The sequence below is a fragment of the Erinaceus europaeus genome, chromosome 16, assembly GCF_950295315.1.
Source record: "Erinaceus europaeus chromosome 16, mEriEur2.1, whole genome shotgun sequence".
Classification (NCBI taxonomy): domain Eukaryota; kingdom Metazoa; phylum Chordata; class Mammalia; order Eulipotyphla; family Erinaceidae; genus Erinaceus; species Erinaceus europaeus.
This window is the reverse complement of record NC_080177.1, coordinates 16656935-16676162: the sequence shown is the minus strand read 5'-3', so window position 1 is coordinate 16676162 and position 19228 is coordinate 16656935. Positions and strand designations below refer to the sequence as shown.

Sequence of the window (19228 nt, the reverse complement as noted above, 5' to 3'; positions counted from 1 at the left end):
TAACTTACTTTACAAAAACTGCTTTGTCTAAAAAAAAAAAAAACTTACTGGTGAGATCAAATCAATATTGCAACTAAAGTAATATTTTATATTTGAAATTTTCAACAGTAGGCAGACCTAAGCAGAAAATGCAATGCGTGAAGTCTGCCATTGTTAGTCTAACTTCCTTTTTCAGGAGTTTTATGGAGGCATCAAATAGGCATTATGCACTCTATAAATCTGAGTTGATTTTCTGTTTTTAATCCAAGACACCATAATTACTACCATAAAGCCAGAACACATGGGGGTGGCAAATAGGAACAAGCTATGGAGGATGTGGATTGTTTATCTCTTAAAGCTCAGAGAGGTAGTTCTATATAAGACTGTATACTTCTCTGCATGCAAAAGTCTAATCTCTACTGGGAAACTCCTTAAAAGGTACTGAAAGGGAGTTGGGCGGTAGCGCATGTGGCGCAAAGCGCAAGGACCAGTGTAAGGATCCCGGTTCGAGCCCCGGGTCCCCACCTGCAGGGGAGTCCCTTCACAGGCGGTGAAGCAGGTCTGCAAGTGTCTGTCTTTCTCTCCCCCTCTCTGTCTTCCCCTCCTCTCTCCATTTCTCTCTGTCCTATCCAACAATGACAACATCAAGAAAACAACAAGGGCAACAAAAGGGAATAAATAAATAAATAAATAAATATTAAAAAAAAAAAGGTACTGAAAGCTGATGACTAAAAGTAAAAAAAAAAAAAAGTTGAGAGCACTAGCCCTCTAGATACTATCAAAGACTATCACAAATGAATGCCTTCCTATGTAATATTATTTATGAAGTAAACAGAAATGGTAGGGGAAAACCAACTACAAATAAAACAAACCTACCTTTTACAGAAAACAATCCCTTCCCCCACTAAAATAATTCCTTTGAGTTAGGGGTGTAAATACATCCAATAAATACAGCATTATCTTGGTTGGAGACATTTCCATTATCTCCTTTATCAAGATTACATTTAATAAATTAATTAGTCAGGTGCCTAGGTTTAATCAAAATTTAAAACAAAAACAACAAAACAAACAGAAGCTCTGAGGGGAGGTGTTTTGTGGGTCCAGTGGGGTTCAGAAGATATGGATAAGGATCTCTGGATAAACTACCCATCTGGATAGTTTAGGAACCAAACTAGGAACCAAAAGCAGAATGGGGGAAGGAAAAAAGGAAGTTAGAGTACCAATACAGTTCATCCTTTTCCTTGTCTATACAAGTCTTCCTGCTCCTAGGTGATTAGAAAGTAACTTTGAATATTTTTTTCATTTCCTTTTAGAGATATTCTCACTACAAGCAGCATATTGGTGGTGTGAATTCTGATGCCTTCCTGATTGGGAAGTGCCAACAATTATAGCTGAGTGTTGGAGAGGCCCATAAGAAGGGCACTTTGGGAGAACCCTCAGGCCTTGTCCAAAGCACACATATTTCATTCTAACATTTTATTATTTCTTTCAAGGGGGTCAAGCAGTGATGCCCCTGGTTAAGTGCACACATTATAGCATGCAAGGATACAGGTTCAAGTACCTGGTCCACAGTTTCAGGGGGAAAGCTTCATGAGTAGTGAAACAGGGCTGCAGGTATCTCTATCTCTCTCCCTCTCTATCTCTCTATCCCCTTAATTTCTCTCTGTTTCTGTCCAATAGTAAATAAATAAAATGTATAAAAAATGCTTTCTTTCAAGCTACTGAATCACTCTCTGCATTATAAACATGTTTCATCATAGGAAACCATTTTGGGAAACCATTTCTTTGACCATTATGGGTCAAAGAAAGTTCTTTGATCTTATTTTAGTTGAGAAGAATTTTGACATTTGAGGTTATTATTTTGCTTAAGACTTCGGAGACTAACTACCAATGCACAGATTCTACTTCTAAAATTAAACCAGTTTTAAACATCACATATAAGCAAAGCTTTTACTTATAGGTAAATGAGCTGTCTTACCTCCTCTTACCACTCCATTGGTGCAAATAGCAGACATAGAAATACCTGTGAGTGTTGTCACGACTACGCTCAAGCCAATGATGATGACTCCAAGACCTGCAAAATCCCCCCCACCAAGAATGGTGTTTGGCTCCAAGACTGAGAGAAGCAACCAGTCTTTCTGGCAGCAGCATCCTGAATCATGTCACAGGAAACCAGTGTCCCCATGAAACACCTGAAATGTCCTTAAAGATTTGATCCCATGGAAGTCAGGGAAGTACCTGAAATGTACTAAACTTTAAAACTGACGTCGAGGGTCATTTGCCAAGAAACACCAGCAGAAGGCATGCAGGCAAGCCTGAAAAGCAAAACATTGGCCTGAGGCACTGGAACACCTGGAATCCGTGACCTGTAATGTGCTATTGAGGTTCATTGTGAGAGAGACCACAGCTCGCCACAGCAGACCTGCACTAAACTCACAGTACCTTGTATGTCTTCCAGCATCCAGCTCACCCAAAGAGCCAGACTTCATAGACTGTGGACTGCTTCCTTGTTCCCACTGAAGAAATAGAAAATATTTTTGCCTACCCGTCGTCAGTGATGAGCCCTTTAGATATCTTAGAAATTTTACCTCCACGAACAAACCCGTTAGTTGCTATTGCGGAAGTTGACAACCCAGTAATAGAAGTTACCATGGTGGAAAGAAGAATTATGAGAACTCCAAGACCTGTGAGCAATGAAAGATAGAAGATAATACAGTTTTACTTTTCTTCCTGGGATTCTCTATTGCTGCAAAAGCTATACTGCCTTTGGTTGAAGTTTTCAATTCCATGTCTTGGGTCCCCATGGAGCTGCCTTGTGTCTAGGAGGAACCGGTATGCCTGGCGTAAAGATCACATTGGAGACGTGCTCATTAGGATGAAGAATGGCTTCCCAAAGCAAACACAGTCTGAAATGCATCCTGGGGAAGGAAACATTGACTTATGCTGGTGTCCCGGGAGAAGAACTATCCTGGCTAGGAGAAAAAAAAAAAAAGAAAGAAAACATGACATTTGACCTTCTCTCTTCCTTTGAAAGGAGCCTGAAGGAGAAAGCTGGGAGTCTGACAAAGGTTAAGTCCTTCTCCAGTTTTCTTGCATACCTTCTGCCTGAGTGGTGGTAGGATCTGACTTGGGTTACCTTTGAAAACACTCCAGAAAGGTCAGTGGTGAACTATTTCAGTCCGAGTTGTCGTTACCTTATAAGTGGTCATGTGGGTCACATATTTAATTACCTCCTCTGACATATCCATTTGTGGCAATAGCAGAGGTAGATAAACCAGTGATACCAGTCACTGTCACGGCTAAGCCGATGATAATCACACCAAGACCTCAGTTGAGAGAGGAAAAATAAAAGCAATTAAATAGTGGAAAACCTATTAGGTCACTCATACAACTCTCAGCAAGTCTAGCCCCCAAAGGACCACATTTGTCTTTAATAAATGATCACAGGGTACATGCCAGCTTTTATGTTTACAGCTTGTTTGAGGACATGGAATTAAGAGTCAAGATGGACAGTTTTGTGTTACACATAGCTGGACAACCATATAAGAGGTCAAAATTTCATGTGAACTCATTTTGATGGAAATTCTAACACTTCTAGTCATCATCATCATCAGTCTATACAACTCCAAGCTTATAACTACAGAGTATCTAGAATCCTTCCAGGCAGCTGACTGTTTATAATATAGTTTTGAAAGTTCACATCCGGTATAGCACAAAGTTTATCTGGCAGATGAGCAAAGTGGAAAGAATCAAATGGAACTATATTCACGAAGTATTTATGTGACCTCTGGCAAGTTACTCATTTCCTCTACCAGAAATGGCAATAGCATTTGAGAGAATGCAAGTGTGAAATGGCATGTGTAAAGAAGGAAGTGGTATGCATACAGACACAGTGCATGTGTAAGGTAGTATCATGCATAGAACCTAGTCTACAAATGATAGTGTTGTTTTTCTATGTCTACCACAATCATAATACCTATGGCTTTGTTTTTGTGGAGGTGGGTCCATATGCTGTTCTGGGATGAGTTTTCATTCAGGCAAAGAGAGATAGATGTATGTAGCAATAGAGATCATCACTCCAGAGCTTCCTCTGGAAGGTGTCTCATGGGGTGCTGGGGCTCAAACTCGGGCTGTATGGACAGCAAGGCATAGCCCCCAACCCTCAAAGATCTCATGGTATAGAAAGTCAGTAATTGGCCAGGTGGTGGCACACCTGATTGAGAGCACCTATTACAATGCACAAAGTCCTGGCTGGGTTCAAGCCCCCGGCTCCCACCTGTAAGGGGAAAGGTTTGTGAGTGGTGAAACAGTGCTGCAGGTGTCTCTCTGTCTCTTTCCCTCTCTATCACTCTCTTCCCTCTTGATTTCTGGCTGTTTCTGTCTAATAAATAAAGATATTTTTAAAAAATTAAAAAAAAAAAGAAAGTCAGTAATTCTAGGAGAGAGAACATGATTTGGGTCAGAGTTCAGAGGAAGCAAAAGTTGATTTCATGATCACCTTGACATTTACCACTTTAGAAAAAGGATTATTTTGAGGAAAAGGCAACTGATAAGGAGCAGATAGAAAGAAAACTTTTTTTGTTTCCCGAAGGACATACATTTGTAAAGTAATCTTAGCTTTTCTCCTCTATACCAGGAAGAACAGAGGACACCAAACAAGTTTACATAACACACTGTACAAACTAGCCCTTCCATTCTGTGCATACCCCCATATTTGTCTTGTTACAATTTGCCGTACTAGGTTCTCCATTCTTTCCCTTTGCTTTGTTCCTCCCGCCCACCACACACTAAGAATTTATTGTCCTTTAGTGAAGATGCTATGGTAAGTCCAAGTTCTAACAACCACTCTTTGAGATTTACGAAATAAGTGTTCCCCTGGGTATGTACAAAAGCAGATGTTAAAAGACTTCTGATCATCTCTTGTTAATTTGTTTTTGTAGATCTGATCTACAGGCCTCTAGCCAATAAACGTAATGTGGCTAGGAACTTTCCTTCTTCTACAACATCCTCTTCTAAAAATGCTGACCCAACCTAGAATTTTGAGGAAGATTGTGGCCTCTGACACCACCTTGAGTCCAGCCCAGAATGACCTTGATTGGTTATGTATGCTGTGCCCCCTTTCCCCAGTAAGTGGATGTCCATAGTTGTTGCTGGCAGGTTTGCTTGCTCCAAGGATGATCAGAAAGTTGACTAAGAGAGGCTGTGAGCTCTCTAGCCATACCTTGGGAGAAGGAAAAGAGATGGGGGTTAAAGACAAAAATGGGGACAAGGGAGCCAGCAGGTAGTATGTCAGGTTAAGCACATACATTACCAGCTTGAGGAGACAGAATAATGGTTATGCAAATGACTTTCTTTGCCTGAGGCTCTGTGGTCCCAGTTCAATCTCCAGTACCACCATAAATCAGAGTTGAGTAGTGCTTTTGCCTGGAATCGGGCGGTAGCGCAGCGGGTTAAGTGCAGGTAGCGCAGAGCTCAAGGACCGGCGTAAGGGGTAGTGCTTTTGCCTCACTCTGTGTCTTTCTCTTTGTATCTCTCTTAAATAAGTAAGTAAATAAATAACACATACATTACTATGCATGAGGATATGGGTTTAAATCCCTGTTCCCACATGCAAGGGAGAAACTTCATGAGCAATGCAACAGGCTGCAGATGTCTCTCTGCATTGTCCCCTCTTTCTCCATATCTATTTCTCTAGGTCTCTAACATCTATCAAAACAAAAAGGAGGAAGAAAAAAAAAAAAGGAGACCAGGAATAATGGAGTCATCGTGTAAACAGTGATAACACTGGAGTCAAGAGAAAGGAAAGAAGGAAAGAGAAAGGAAAGGAGAAAGAAAGAAAGAAAGAAAGAAAGAAAGAAAGAAAGAAAGAAAGAAAGAAAGAAAGAAAGAAAGAAGGAAAGAGAACTGGGACAAGGTACTGGAGGTTGTCATTTCTGATGCACATTGGGCCTACTGTTTTGCTTTGGCCCCTTCAGACTCTTAAAATGTTGTAATAAACAATTACATCAAATTCTCTACATAGATTGTAGTAGCAGTGGGTATCACTTTTACTACTAAAATATTATGTGGTCTCAGGTAATTGTGTCACCAAAGATGCTTTTTATTATTTCCCTATCCTTTTTTATTGCCCTTAAGATGGTCACTTGGGGCTCAGTGCCAGCACTATGAATCCACCACTTCTAGTGGCCATTTTTTCCTTTTGTTTTTTCTTTCTTTCTATCTATTTTATTTAATAGGACCAAGAGAAATTGACAGTAAGAAAGAAAGATAGACATTTGCAGGTCAGCTTCACTGCTTGTGAAACATGCCTCCTGCAGGTGGGGAGTGGGAACTTGAACCAAGGTCCTTGCACATGGTGAAGTGTGTGCTCCATCAAGTGTGCCACTGCTTGGTCTCTACTTCCCTATACTATGCTCCTTTTGCCTCCTCTATTTCTAAACAATTAACTCACCCCTTCTTATTTTATATGTTTTGTAAATAATTTGAAATATTTGAACAGTTGTATATAAGTAGACAACTAGGGATTATGTCTTTCACAATCAGACATAAAATCCCAGCTCATACCATGATGCCAACTGGATGTCCCTGGGCAGATGACCCCACCAGTGTGTCCTGGAACCCTGCTTCCCCAGAGCCCCACCCCACTAGGGAAAGAGAGAGACAGGCTGGGAGTATGGATCACCCTGTCAAGGCTCATGTTCAGTGGGGAAGCAATTACAGAAGCCGGAACTTCCACCTTCTGCACCCCATAGTGATCCTGGGTCCATACTCCCAGAGGGTTAAAGAATAGAAAAGTTAGCAGGGAGAGGAAGGGATACAGAATTCTGGTGGTGGGAAGTGTATGGAATGGTGCCCCTTCTATCCTATGACCTTGTCAGTATTTCCATTTTATAAGTAAAAAAAAAAAATATATATATATATATATATATAAATCCCAGCTCAAAAGGCAGCTTAGAGAATGATCACTTAGTTCAGAGTTCTCTCAAACTGCAGTCCTTGAGCCACCTGCTTCTGGAAATGTCCAAAGTGCTTATTGAGTCTAGGTTTTTGAAAATAAATCCCAGGATTCTGCAGTATCCTACCCTAACTTCTTAGGTAATCTTTACACAGTCTAAAAACTGTGTAAAGATGCTGTCAGCCTATCTCAACTTGTGCTTTCTTGTTCAATATGGCTCTTCAGTGTTGTCTTCAGACATCTGGGAAAGACTCCAACTTCTTAATATTTAGATGGGAAGGTAGGGTGCAAGTATAAGTAACTCGCTTCAGGTCATACCCACTTTTTACATCTTTTTTCCAAGACCGATAACAATTAGAGAGCATCATTAACTTATTCTACCAGTTGCTCTGGGGACAAAGGAAACAAAACTCACAGGCCCAGAATGGGTACCCAAGGCTGTATCTCCTGTTATTCCTGGTTCTAGTTTCCTTCAAGCTTGTTCCTAAGATATGAGCCTGGAGAAACATTTAGGTTTCTTCCCTGCAAATTACTCCTAAAGCAAGAAGGAACTATTTTTACTTTTTCTTTCTTTCTTTCCTTTTTTTTTTTTTTTTTAGCTTTAAGTTAATAGCAAAACTGAGTAATGGTAATACATTTCTACTGTTCACTAAATTCTATTTTCTGAGAATTACAAAAGAAGAAGAAGGAGGAGGAGGAGAAGAAGAAAATGGAATAAAAAAGCCTTTACCCAGGGACCTGGAAAGTGACTGAGTGGGTAGATGACATGTCTTCTGTGCATCAGGCCTTAGGTTCAGCACTGCCTCCATCCAAGGAAAACCCATTAGCCGTACATATAGGTAGAACTCTATTTTCTTCCAAAGTAGAGTTCACCTACTTAACTTAAAGGGCCTTATAAAAATAATACTGCTATCTGAAAGTATACGAAAGCCTTTATCCTAAGAGAGGACTCTTCATATTTTATAGTTTTGCAATAGATGTGAAACTGGATTGACTGGAAAAGAAATGAAAAATCTGATTAAAGCTCAGATTATTGCTGAAACATATGGACGCTAAATAACGTTGCATTAAAAAGAATTACTCTTGCCCTTGGCTACCCTCACACCTCCAAACTAAGTAATGTTTCTTGATGATCTCAATAAGTTACTAAACTGCCCTTAAAAACCTAATTTTGCATGAAGCCCCGGAGCAAAAACCTTGGCAATATTAAGATGCAGATTTTCCATGGAACAGCATATACTTATTTTGACCCCTGCGGCTGTAAGCATTCATTTGATACGCATCATAAAGCCGGCAAGCAGCCCTTTGTCAGGAACCCAGCAGTTGCAAATGCAAAACATAGAAATTGCGATGGGAACTGGTTCCAATATTTCAGTTCACATCTCAGCCTTTTTCTTTTTTGAGAAAACCTTTTGCTGATGCAGCCTGTCTTCTGAAGAGCAAAGGCAATAAATGTCTAAACCTTCTTAAAATGGAATTGTTTTCCTTTACTGTCCTTGATTCTTTTCTAAAAATATATTTTTATTTATTTATTATTGGATAGAGACAGAGAGAAATGGAGAGAGGAGGAAGAGACAGTAAGGGAGAGAGACACCTGCAGCCCTGCTTCATCACTCATGAAACTTTCCCCCTGCAGGTGGGAACCAGGGGCTTGAACCTGGGTCCATGCACTCTGTAATATGAGTGCTTAACCAGGTGGGCCACTGCCTAGCCTCTCTATCCTTGATTTTTTTCTTTATTTGGGGGGGGGTTATAGTCAACAGTAAAATGCAGTAGTTTGTACATGTGTAACGTTTCTCAGTTTTCCACGTAACAATTCAACCGCTTCTAGATCCTCCTCTGCCATCATGTTCCAGGACCTGAACCCTCCCCCCTTCTTACCCCCCAGAGTCTTTTATTTTGGTGCAATACAACAAACCCAGTCCAAGTTCTGCTTAGTGTTTTCTTACTTTTCAGCTTCTCCTTTTTAAAAAATTTATTAGTGATTTAGTACTAAGAGGGTCACAATTCACACAACTCCCACCACTAGTGTGCCATATCTTAACCCCTCCACTGGAAGCTGTCCCATTCTTTATTTCTCTGGGATCATGGATCAAAGTGGACCATATCCACTTGGTCGATTCCAAATTATATTCCTCCATGAGGATCATTTCTGGAACCATCCGTTCCACCCCGGTTCCATGGCTGCCAGTTCTTAGCAACATCGCCCCGTCAGATATTCGTCGGGATGCGGCATCATCTAAGTTCATTTCCCACGTCTACACTCAACCGGACCTGCCAATATATGCGGATATCTTCGCCCACCCTGTGCAACGCTTGACGTCTCGTCACCCAATCTGGTCCCCTACGCCTACACTGAACTTCTCTGTTCCAGACTCTTGGAAACAGAGTTGGCAGTCAGCTGAGGTCAAGAACAAACACCTCATCACAGACCCCTGCAAGCGTCAAGCCGGCTTTGACCTAGCACGTTATGACTGGGCCCTCCTCAATCGCTATCGAACAGGCCATGGCCGGTGCGCCGCTATGTTCCATTGCTGGGGAGCCAGAGACGACCCGAACTGCCCCTGCAGCTACAGACAGACTATGACCCACATAGTCAACGACTGCCACCTCTCCAGATTCAAAGGAGGTCTCGAAACTTTACATCAGGCTCAACCTGACGCTGTTGACTGGCTACGGAAGAAGGGCAAACGCTAGAAGAAGAAGAATGGACCAAAGATCTCTATGGGGTGCAGAAGGTTTGAGGTCTGGCTTCTGTATTTGCTTCTCCGCTGAACATGGGCACTGGCAGGTCGATCCATACCCCTAGCCTCTCCCTAGTGTCTGTCCTTGATTCTTAATTTCAACCTGTGAATGAGATCATCTGATAATGAACAGTAATGGAAATCATCAGGTGAAACTTGAACTGGGTATTGTGTATTGCACCAAAGCAAAGGATTCTGTGGAAGAAGGGGAGGGGAGCGCTGGAGGGGAGCTAGGGTCTTGGAGCATAATGACTGAAAAGAACCTAGGATGAAGGAGTGTCTTGCACACAGTGATCATGGAGAGAGGAGAGGCTGTACTTATGTGCTAACTACTGTACTGTCAATCACTAACTCCTGCCCCAATAAGCTGGATAAAAATACAAGAAAAATAAATTATGATACATTCTGAGATATCTGGAAGGTCTTTAAGCACAAGAGAGTCTCTAAGCTCTCTCTACTCATGATTTATAAGTATTTTCCCCTCAAATTAATCCAAAATGTATTTTCCATTCATTGAGTAGAATATCATTAACTTTTATCACATTAAATCAATAACTTCAATGAAATTCATTTAATTTTTGCTAACATGTTCTCAGTGAAAAAGATTAACCACAGGAAAGAGTACCTTCAAAGGAATATAATATGTTAAAACACTAAAAAATCACTCAAATAATTTGAACACCATCCGTTTTCCATCTAGAAAAAGTAGCAATAGTTATATACATTATCCAAGTCATTTTATCTACAATTTTCAGCCTCTGCCTGGCCAATACTTAATTAACCTTTGTTTTCTTACTGCTAGTACCTGAAAGTAACATCCATTATTGTCCTTGGAAAATGTCCAACAATTTCAGCATTTTATTGGGTCACATTTTTCATGGTTTTCCCACAAGTTATTTTTGTTTAGTGAAGAAAATTTTGTCAGCGATCATAAGGGAATACACTGATAAATGTCAGCATGCCTCAAAAAGTGAAAAATATTATTTAAAATGAATGTATCTCTATCTACCTGTAAACTTGAAACTCTGTGAAAAGACTGGCATATTTACTTGTGCATTATCTGGTTGGCTAACTGGAAAATTCCAGTCTCCCTGGAAGTTAAGTCTTCACCTTTCCTCCCTAACAAACACTGTTGAAGAGCCTTAGTGCAGATTAATTCTCTGACCTTCAACTCACATTCAACACTAATGGCAAAAAAAGCCAAGCTGTTTACCAAGTTTATAACTGACGTCAAAAATTACAGAGGAGGGGAGACAGCGCTTACCGATTCCAGCTTCTCCAACGATCCAGGAAAGGCGAATGAAGAGCATGACACCCCAGATATTCAGCATGCATCTCACCTGTGGAGTTAAAGAGCATCGAGAGAGAGATGAGAAGTGAAGGAGTCATCTTCCGTGTCTGCTGTTCAGTCCTGTGAACAGTCCATGCACTGCAAGGCTGAACCGACAGCTTCATTTGTAAACAGAGGAGCTTTCTCACCAGCACACCTTTCACCCATCCGAACTTCACAGCACCGCCTTGATCTTCCTCCTTGTTTTCAGCTAGTTCTTCTCCAGGCATTCCTTCACCATTAGCAACCCTATCCGCTGGACCTGGGGCAGCTGCCACATTCTGCATTTTTATGGGGAACAAACAAACAAAAAAAAAATCACGGCATTTGGTCAATTAATATTTCATAGAACATCTGAAAGGAAATAAAAACAATTCACAGGTAACTTTAGAGAGGAGTGTGTGTATGTGTGTGGGGGTAACTGGAGGGAAGGAAACAGCAGCTTAGTAAGATAATTATTGGCATAATAGTTAATGGAGTAGCAATTAGTAAGATGATTCTGTTTGTTGATGGGGCTGATGGTCTTGTGTGAGTGAGTAGCAGCACTCTTAAGACTGCAGGGGATCCACAGTGCAGAGACACACAGTTCTCCACTGATGAGAATCTAGGAGGGAAATGGTCAGATCCAGAGATATTAAGAACAGAACAGAAGAGGGAAGAAGGTACGCAAAGAGGGCTAGAAAATCTATTTCACGAGGGTGAGTGAGAGCCACTTTTTGAATGTTTGCGTGGTGTCATTTGCTTCTGAAGAAGATCTAGATAGGGCAAGGGTGGTGGTGCACCTAGTTGCACACACATGTTTCAATGCACAAAAACTAGGGTTTGAGGCCCACCTGCAAGGGGAAAGCATTGAGAGTGGTGTGGTGAAACTGTGTATCTCTTCCTCTCTATCTCCTTCTTCCCTTTTGAATTCTTACTGTCTCTGTCCAATAAATAAACATAGATAATGATAAAATAAAAAAAAAAAGAGGGTCTGGGTGATGGCTTCCAAGGTTATCATGTATGAATCCCTAGTTCAAATCTCCATTCTCCAACTACAGGAGGGAACTGCTTCACAATCAGTCCTGTAGGTGTCTACCAAAAAGAAAGAAAGGAAGAAAGAGAGAATGAAATAAAAAGAAAAACAGACAAACAAGCAAACAATGGCTGCTAGAACTGGGAGAGCCATGTAGGCACCAAGTCCCAGTGGAAACAAAATAGTTCTACCTTACTACCCACTTTTTGCTAGCTAGAAGAAAACTAAGAGTACTTCAGCTTTCAATAACAAAAAATTGAATAGCATGAAGAGCTCTCACTGCAGCTGGAGTCAGGGAGTGCACACCCAGAGCAGCAAAGGAGCTCTGGCCAGTCCTTCTTGGAGTTCCATCACACAAGTATATGAGTATTTCTTGCTTTGACTATATGTCTGTGCCTTCTAAGTTTCCTGTACTACAGGAGTGATTTAGTATGTCTTTTCTTGGGTCTGAGAAGACTTAGAATTTTTCCACATAAATGAGTGATGATGGCTACAGTATCTTAACCCATTTCAACTAATAAACGTTTTCATAGAAAGACTCCACTTTGAGATAACAGGAGTAATGAACTCAGAGGTTTTAGGGTCAATGAGAAAGCTCATCTAGTAGGGATCTTGCTTTGCGAGACACCCAGCCCAGGATCAAGCCTCCAGTATACCTCGGAGGGTTTTGGGGTTGGGGAAGCTTTGGTTCTGTGTTGTCTCTGGGGAAAAAAACAACAACTGTTCAGAAGCTCAGTGGTGGCATACCTGGTTGAGTTTACATGTTACAATGCACAAGGACCAGGGTTCGAGCCCCCCAGTCCCCACCATCAGCAGGAAGAAAGCTTCATGAGTGGTGAAACAGTACTGCTGGTGTCTCTCTGTCTCTTTCCCTCTCTGTTACCTTCTTTCAGTTTCTGGTTGTCTCTATCCAATAAATAAATAAAGATAATTTATAAAATAAAATCTGTTTAGAATGGTGAAACCCTAGAAATGAATATATATATATATATATATATATATATATATATTCATTTAAACCATATATATATATGGTTTAAAGGTATTGGATGCTTACAAGAATACAATTCTTACAGAATTTTCTTTCAGATTGAATTTGCTATTTAATTTTGGCTATGAGCTGTTGGATATGCCTGTGGTATTTTAAAGTATGTAAGGAATCTCACAACCCACTAGAAACTGTAGAAATTAGAAGTAATATAAACATAGGTTAGAGTGCTTATTTGTTTTTTTCCCCTCTAACTTCTTGTTAAAAAACAAAAACAAAAACAAATAAACAAACAAAAACCAATCTTCCTTAATGGATGTCTTTACATTCAAGGGGGAGGAAACAGTTCCGTTTCTTTCAAATTAAGGCCTTGACTGCCTGAGGCCTCAAGGGTCTCAGGTACAATCTCCCACACCACCATAAGCCAGAGTTGAGCAGAGCTCTGGCCCCTCCCTCTCATTAACACAAAAACACATATTTTTAAAGAATGAGTCTCTAATTTTTTTTCTTATTTTATTTTTTTGCCTTCAGGATTATTGCTGGGGCTCAGTGCCTGCACTAGGAATTCCTTTCAAGTTTGCATGCTCTTAAGCCTTTTTATTTTCATGGTACTAATGTGACATTGGGTAAGTAATGCAGTACAGTGACTTCTAAGTCATTGTGTGATAACTGAATTGGACGAATAAACTCGTGTGGGTTATTTCTCCTCAATGATAGTCAAGGGACTGGCATATAGCAGACCTTCCATAAACGAAATTAACTCAATAAGTGGACATAAATGTCACCTGATGTCTACTACTTAGATAGACATAATTTAGTTTCTAAACCCTTCTCCACTCTTCCCCCCTCCCCCTTCTCTTCCATTTTTCATTGTTTCCTTTCTGCAAGCCAGATTAAAAAGATGGAGTAGTGGGGGTAGAGAGCATAATGGTTATGCAAAGAGACTCTCTTGCCTGAGGCTCCAAAGCTCCAGGTTCAATCCTCTGCAACACCATAAACCAGAGCTGAGCAGTGCTCTGGTTAAAAAAAGAGGGAGAGGGAGAAGAGATGGACCGGTGGTGGCACCCAACTAAGCACACATGTCACAAGGAGGGAACAGAAACGTATTCGAGCCTAATCATCTTAATATTACTTTCTGTAACACCAAAAGAAAAAATAGTAATTATAAAAGAAACTAAAAGTAGTAGTCAAAATTTAATTTTGAGCTACCTGAGGAAAATCTTACTCTTTATCATCCTCAAGACTCTATTTGCACAAATAATTGAAAACACATTGTCTATTCATATTAATGTAGGATTCATATTAATGTAGAGTATGGTTAAACAAAGTCCACAATGATTGGGGTTAAATTTCAGGGCAAGAGACTGGTGATGTGTGCCAGGTATACATGCAAGTCACATATATAATTTAAACATTCCCAGTAATTAGTTTTTAAAAAGTAAAGGGAAATAAATGGAATATTTTGTTGACCCTTTTATTTAAGGAATATACTAATTTCTTTTTTTATAGAATATCATATTTCTTATATTTGTGATATAAATAATTTTCTTTACTAGAGGTAATGCACAATCTCCTAGGAAAAAATGTGAATTAACAAACTATTTTATTAATATATTTTACTTAATGGTTCTATAAAAGATACTCATTTTGGGAGTCGGGTGGTAGCACAGCGGGTTAAGTGCAAGGACCAGCGGAAGGATCCTGGTTCGAGGCCTCTGCTCCCCACCTGCAGGGGAGTCGGTTCACAGGCAGTGAAGCAGGTCTGCAGGTGTCAGTGTTTCTCTCCCCCTTTCTGTCTTCCCCTCCTCTCTCCATTTCTCTCTGTCCTATCCAACAATGACAACATCAATAACAACAATAATAACTACAACAACAATGAAAAACAAGGGCAACAAAAGGGGAAATAAATAAATATTAAAAAAAAAAAGATACTCATTTCATCACCAAATCAGTATTAAAGTATTAATGACATGTATTATAATTTCTTTTTCTTTTTTCTTTTCTTTTTTTTTGCTCAGCTCTGGCATATGGTGGTGTGGGGCACTGAACCTGGGACTTGATGGAGCCTCAGGTTTGAGAGTCTATTTGCATAACCGTTATGCTATCTACCCCCTATAATTTGATTTTCATGCTATATCTTTGAAGTTTTGTACATATTTTACATTGACAACAAATCTCAGTTTGGGTTACTAGCATTTCAACTATTCATTAACTGCATATGCGTGGCGGCTAGCACCTTGGATTGCGAGTATCTGTACAATACAGTCAACTCCAAATAAATGAAATATTTGCAGTCATTCCCTGGTCCATTAAAAATTCTATCTTTCTCTGAAAAAAATTCTACACACACATACTGAGTCAGTCAAGTGTAACTTTCATTTCTTATAAATGGAAAAATCAATGAGAACAGGGAATTGAGGGCTATGTTAAAAAAAAAACTCCATTGACTGTAAAAAGGTTATGTCATTCATTGGACTTGATTTGAGAAAAACTTTTTATTATTTTATTTTATTATTATTATTATTTTTTACCGGAGCACTGCTCAGCTCTGGTTTGTGGTGGTGTAGGGGATTGAACCTGGGAACTTGGAGCCTCAGTCATGAAAATCTCTTTGCATAACCATTTTGCTATCTCCCCCACCCTTGAGCGAAACTTTTTTTTCTCCTCCAGAGTTATTGCTGGGTCTCAGTGCCTGCACAATGAATCCACTGCTCCTGGAGGCCATTTTTTCTCCCCATTTTGTTGTTGTCTTTGTTGTTATTGTTGTCATTGCTGTTGTTGTTAGATAGGACAGAGAGAAATTGAGAGAGGAGGGGAAGACAGAGAGGGAAGAGAAAGACAGACATATGCAGACCTGCTTCACCGCTAGTGAAGTGATCCCCCACACCTGCAGGTTCGGGAGCCTGGGGCTCAAACTGGAATCCTTAGACCAGTCCTTGTGCTTCCCGCCACGTGCGCTTAACCTGCTGTGCCACTGCCTGACCCTCCAGTGAAACTTTTTAATTGTCAATATTCTAATTAACCAAGCTCTCCTGGCCAAGCTACCAGCAAATTTTCATTCAAGGTGAAGACATTTTCCTCTTTATGCATTAAATGGGGGACCATATTAGATGGAGTCTTTGCTGAAGGAAATATGTTGAGACCTGACCTCCTACTCTCACGGGAACAGACTGGAGGTGATGTGCTGAGAATAAGCAGATCCCTCACTCACACAGGAACATTTACCCCTGCCTGCACTGGACATCTCCAACCAGAAATGGATTCTGAATCCTATGACCCATACCATGACCCTTTCTATGCCAGACAAAGTAACAGGACTCTATATAAGGACCAAACAGTAGGTTCCACTTTGGGCTTTAGCTCCCTCCAGATTGGGCTCTCCATCCCAACTGGGGTCCCCCCTATTGGCTACTATATTAAACTTTTCTTTGTACTCCTGACTCTCCTTGACTTATTTTGCGCCTCACAATTCTAACATTTTGGTGCTAAAACCTAAGGGGGGGCTAAGGACATAGCTTCTCTTTCTGGGCCTTTTTTAGTGTCAAACAAACCTAACAGTCACTTGCTTTTTTTTTTTAATATTTATTTATTCTCTTTTGTTGCCCTTGTTGTAGTTATTATTGTTATTGATGTCATCGTTGTGGGATAGGACAGAGAGAAATGGGGAGAGGAAGGGAAGACAGAGAGGGGAGAGAAAGAGACACCTACAGACCTGCTTCACGGCATGTGAAGTGACTCCCCTGCAGGTGGGGAGCCAGAGGCTCAAACCGGGATCCTTATGCTGGTCCTTGTGCTTTGCTCCACCTGTGCCTAACCCGCTGTGCTACCACCCGACTCTCAGTCACTTTTTAAAAAAATATTTATTTATTTATTCTCTTTTGTTGCCCTTGTTGTTTTATTATTATAGTTACTGATGTCATTGTTGTTGGATAGGACTGAGAGAAATAGAGAGAGGAGGGGAAGGCAGAGAGGGAGAGAAAAAGAGAGACACCTATAGACGTGCTTCACCGCCTGTGAAGCGACTCCCCTCAGGTTGGGAGCCAGAGGCTTGAACCGGGATCCTTCCACCGGTCCTTGCACTTTGCGCCACCTGTGCTTAACCTGCTACGCTACTGCCCGGCTCCAAGTCATTTGCTTTTTATAGGCAGTCTTGAGAATAAAACTCATGTCTTCTGATTAAACTTGAATTTCAGGGATTGGCTCAAGAAATTACTCTCTGATGGACTTCGATGGCGACTATAGTCCTTTGATCTGGATTAATGATGATATTAAATAACCATTAGCAATTTTTGCAACACAGGCTACAGGAATCATAGCATATGTTTTAAAGGTTCCCTTAAAAAAAAACCTACTCCTTGCTCAACAATTTGTTTGCCTTCGTATGTTAACTCTCTTTTCAGTCACCAGGTTCCAGATGCCATCAGGATGCTGGCCAGGCTTCCCTGGATTGAAGACCCCACCAATGTGTCCTGGAGCTCAGCTTCCCCAGAGACTCACCCTACTAGGGAAAGAAAGAGACAGGCTGGGAGTATGGACCGACCAGTCAACGCCCATGTTCAGCAGGGAAGCAATTACAGAAGCCAGACCTTCCACCTTCTGCAACCCACAATGACCCTGGGTCCATGCTCCCAGAGGGATAGAGAATGGGAAAGCTATCAGGGGAGAGGGTGGGATATGGAGATTGGGTGGTAGGAATTGTGTGGAGTTGTACCCCTCCTACCCTATGGTTTTGTTAATTAATCCTTTCTTAAATAAAAAGATAAAAATAAATAAAAAAAGAAAGTCAGAATCCTGATTAAAAAAAAAAAAAACACCTACTCCTTCTGGATTCCCTTCTTCAAAGCTTAACAGTTCTACAATTTCTTACTAGGCCATCATAATATGATGCAAAGATAATATTCCATGAGGGCAGGGCAGAAAAACTAGCCCATAAGTCAACTAGTAAAACAGTTATTTTCTAAGGTGTTTCAAATAGAGTAATATATTCAGTTTTCTCTTGGGTAAGATAATTAACTTGCTAAGGTGTCAAAGTTGTGTAGTTATGCCATACAGGCTGCAGGGGGGTGGAGAGATGTTTCTTCTGTTGATTCTAAAGCTGTGATAATAAACTTCTAGCAAAGAATCCATTACATTGTTTCCTTTTGTGTAGGAGTTGAAAAAAAAATCACTCTAAGCATTTAAACATGGAGAACTGGAACCTAGTTTAGACTATTCAATTAATCCTGAATGTGTCCTCCAGCAAGTTATTTAACAGTTCTTTGACACTGCCACAGGAGACAACCCTAGTGGGTTCTCTTCAAGTCTTTGAAGTAGTTTACTCAAAGGCAAAAATCATTTTTCTGTGTTTGCCACCTTTCTCTACTGACACGACACAGCATAACTTGGTTTCACTTTTAATAAATGCCTCCTTTGTAAGCCCAAACAGAAATTATAAGTCCAACTTATCATCAAAGAATTGAAGGAGATTCTGAGCTGAGGGTTTTGTGGGGACTGGAAGGCTATGAGTTATAAGCAGTGACTGTCAGACAGCTAGCTAGCTGGCTGGTGCACTATCTTAGGCCCAAAGTCTCAAAGACTAAAAGTTTTATGATTGCTACCTGAACCCAACTTTTATTTTCCTTTGGACTTTGAATTAATTTGTTTGTTCACACTCTATTACCACAAATGATGACCTGCAACCCTTCGCAAATGCATTTTAAATTGTTTAGCTTCAGGGAAAGTTGATTTATTTCCGAAGAGTTTTACCTGTGCATAAAAGCATTCAGGGAGGTAAAATAAAACACATTTAGAAAGAAGGAAAGGAAGTAAAGAAAGGGGAGGTAAGAAGAAAAAGGTTAAAAGTCCCCTCTTAGGATGGGATACAGAGCTCTGGTGGTGGGAATTGTGTGGAATTATGCCCCTCTTATCCTACAATCTTGTCAATTATTATTAAATCACTAATAAAAAGACGTGAACCAAAAAAAAAAGAGATGTGATCAATCGATGGGATTTACAGTCAACAATATTTATACAACTTTCCCATATTTAGGAGCTACTCTCTTCCTTGATCCAACATTCTGGTCCTTTTTCTAGCCATGACATCATCTCCCCAGACAATAACTTGGGTCCATCTGCATATCAGATTTCTGGCTCAGGGAAAAAAAAAACTAGTATAGTCATGTGCCCTTCGGAATATAACTAAAATAGGTTTAGTAGCTATTTACAAAATGGAGACCCT

The 19228-nt window shown here is 40.4% G+C and overlaps 1 protein-coding gene across 5 annotated transcripts in view; it reads right to left on the bottom strand.

Moving 5' to 3' along the window:
• SLC12A1 (solute carrier family 12 member 1) overlaps positions 1–19228 on the bottom strand; it is a 122641-nt gene that overhangs the window by 93531 nt on the left and 9882 nt on the right. For 2 of the 5 annotated variants that reach the window (XM_016185650.2, XM_007517317.3), the window contains 3 exons: positions 11158–11289; positions 10943–11018; positions 2568–2663 (listed from right to left, as the gene is read on the bottom strand). In XM_016185650.2, the coding sequence (XP_016041136.1) occupies positions 2568–2663; positions 10943–11018; positions 11158–11289 (304 nt within the window). Of the gene's footprint in view, positions 1–1957; positions 2054–2567; positions 2664–3209; positions 3306–10942; positions 11019–11157; positions 11290–19228 lie in introns of all 5 variants that reach the window. The other 3 variants (XM_016185651.2, XM_007517318.3, XM_016185652.2) reach the window with 3 other exon arrangements.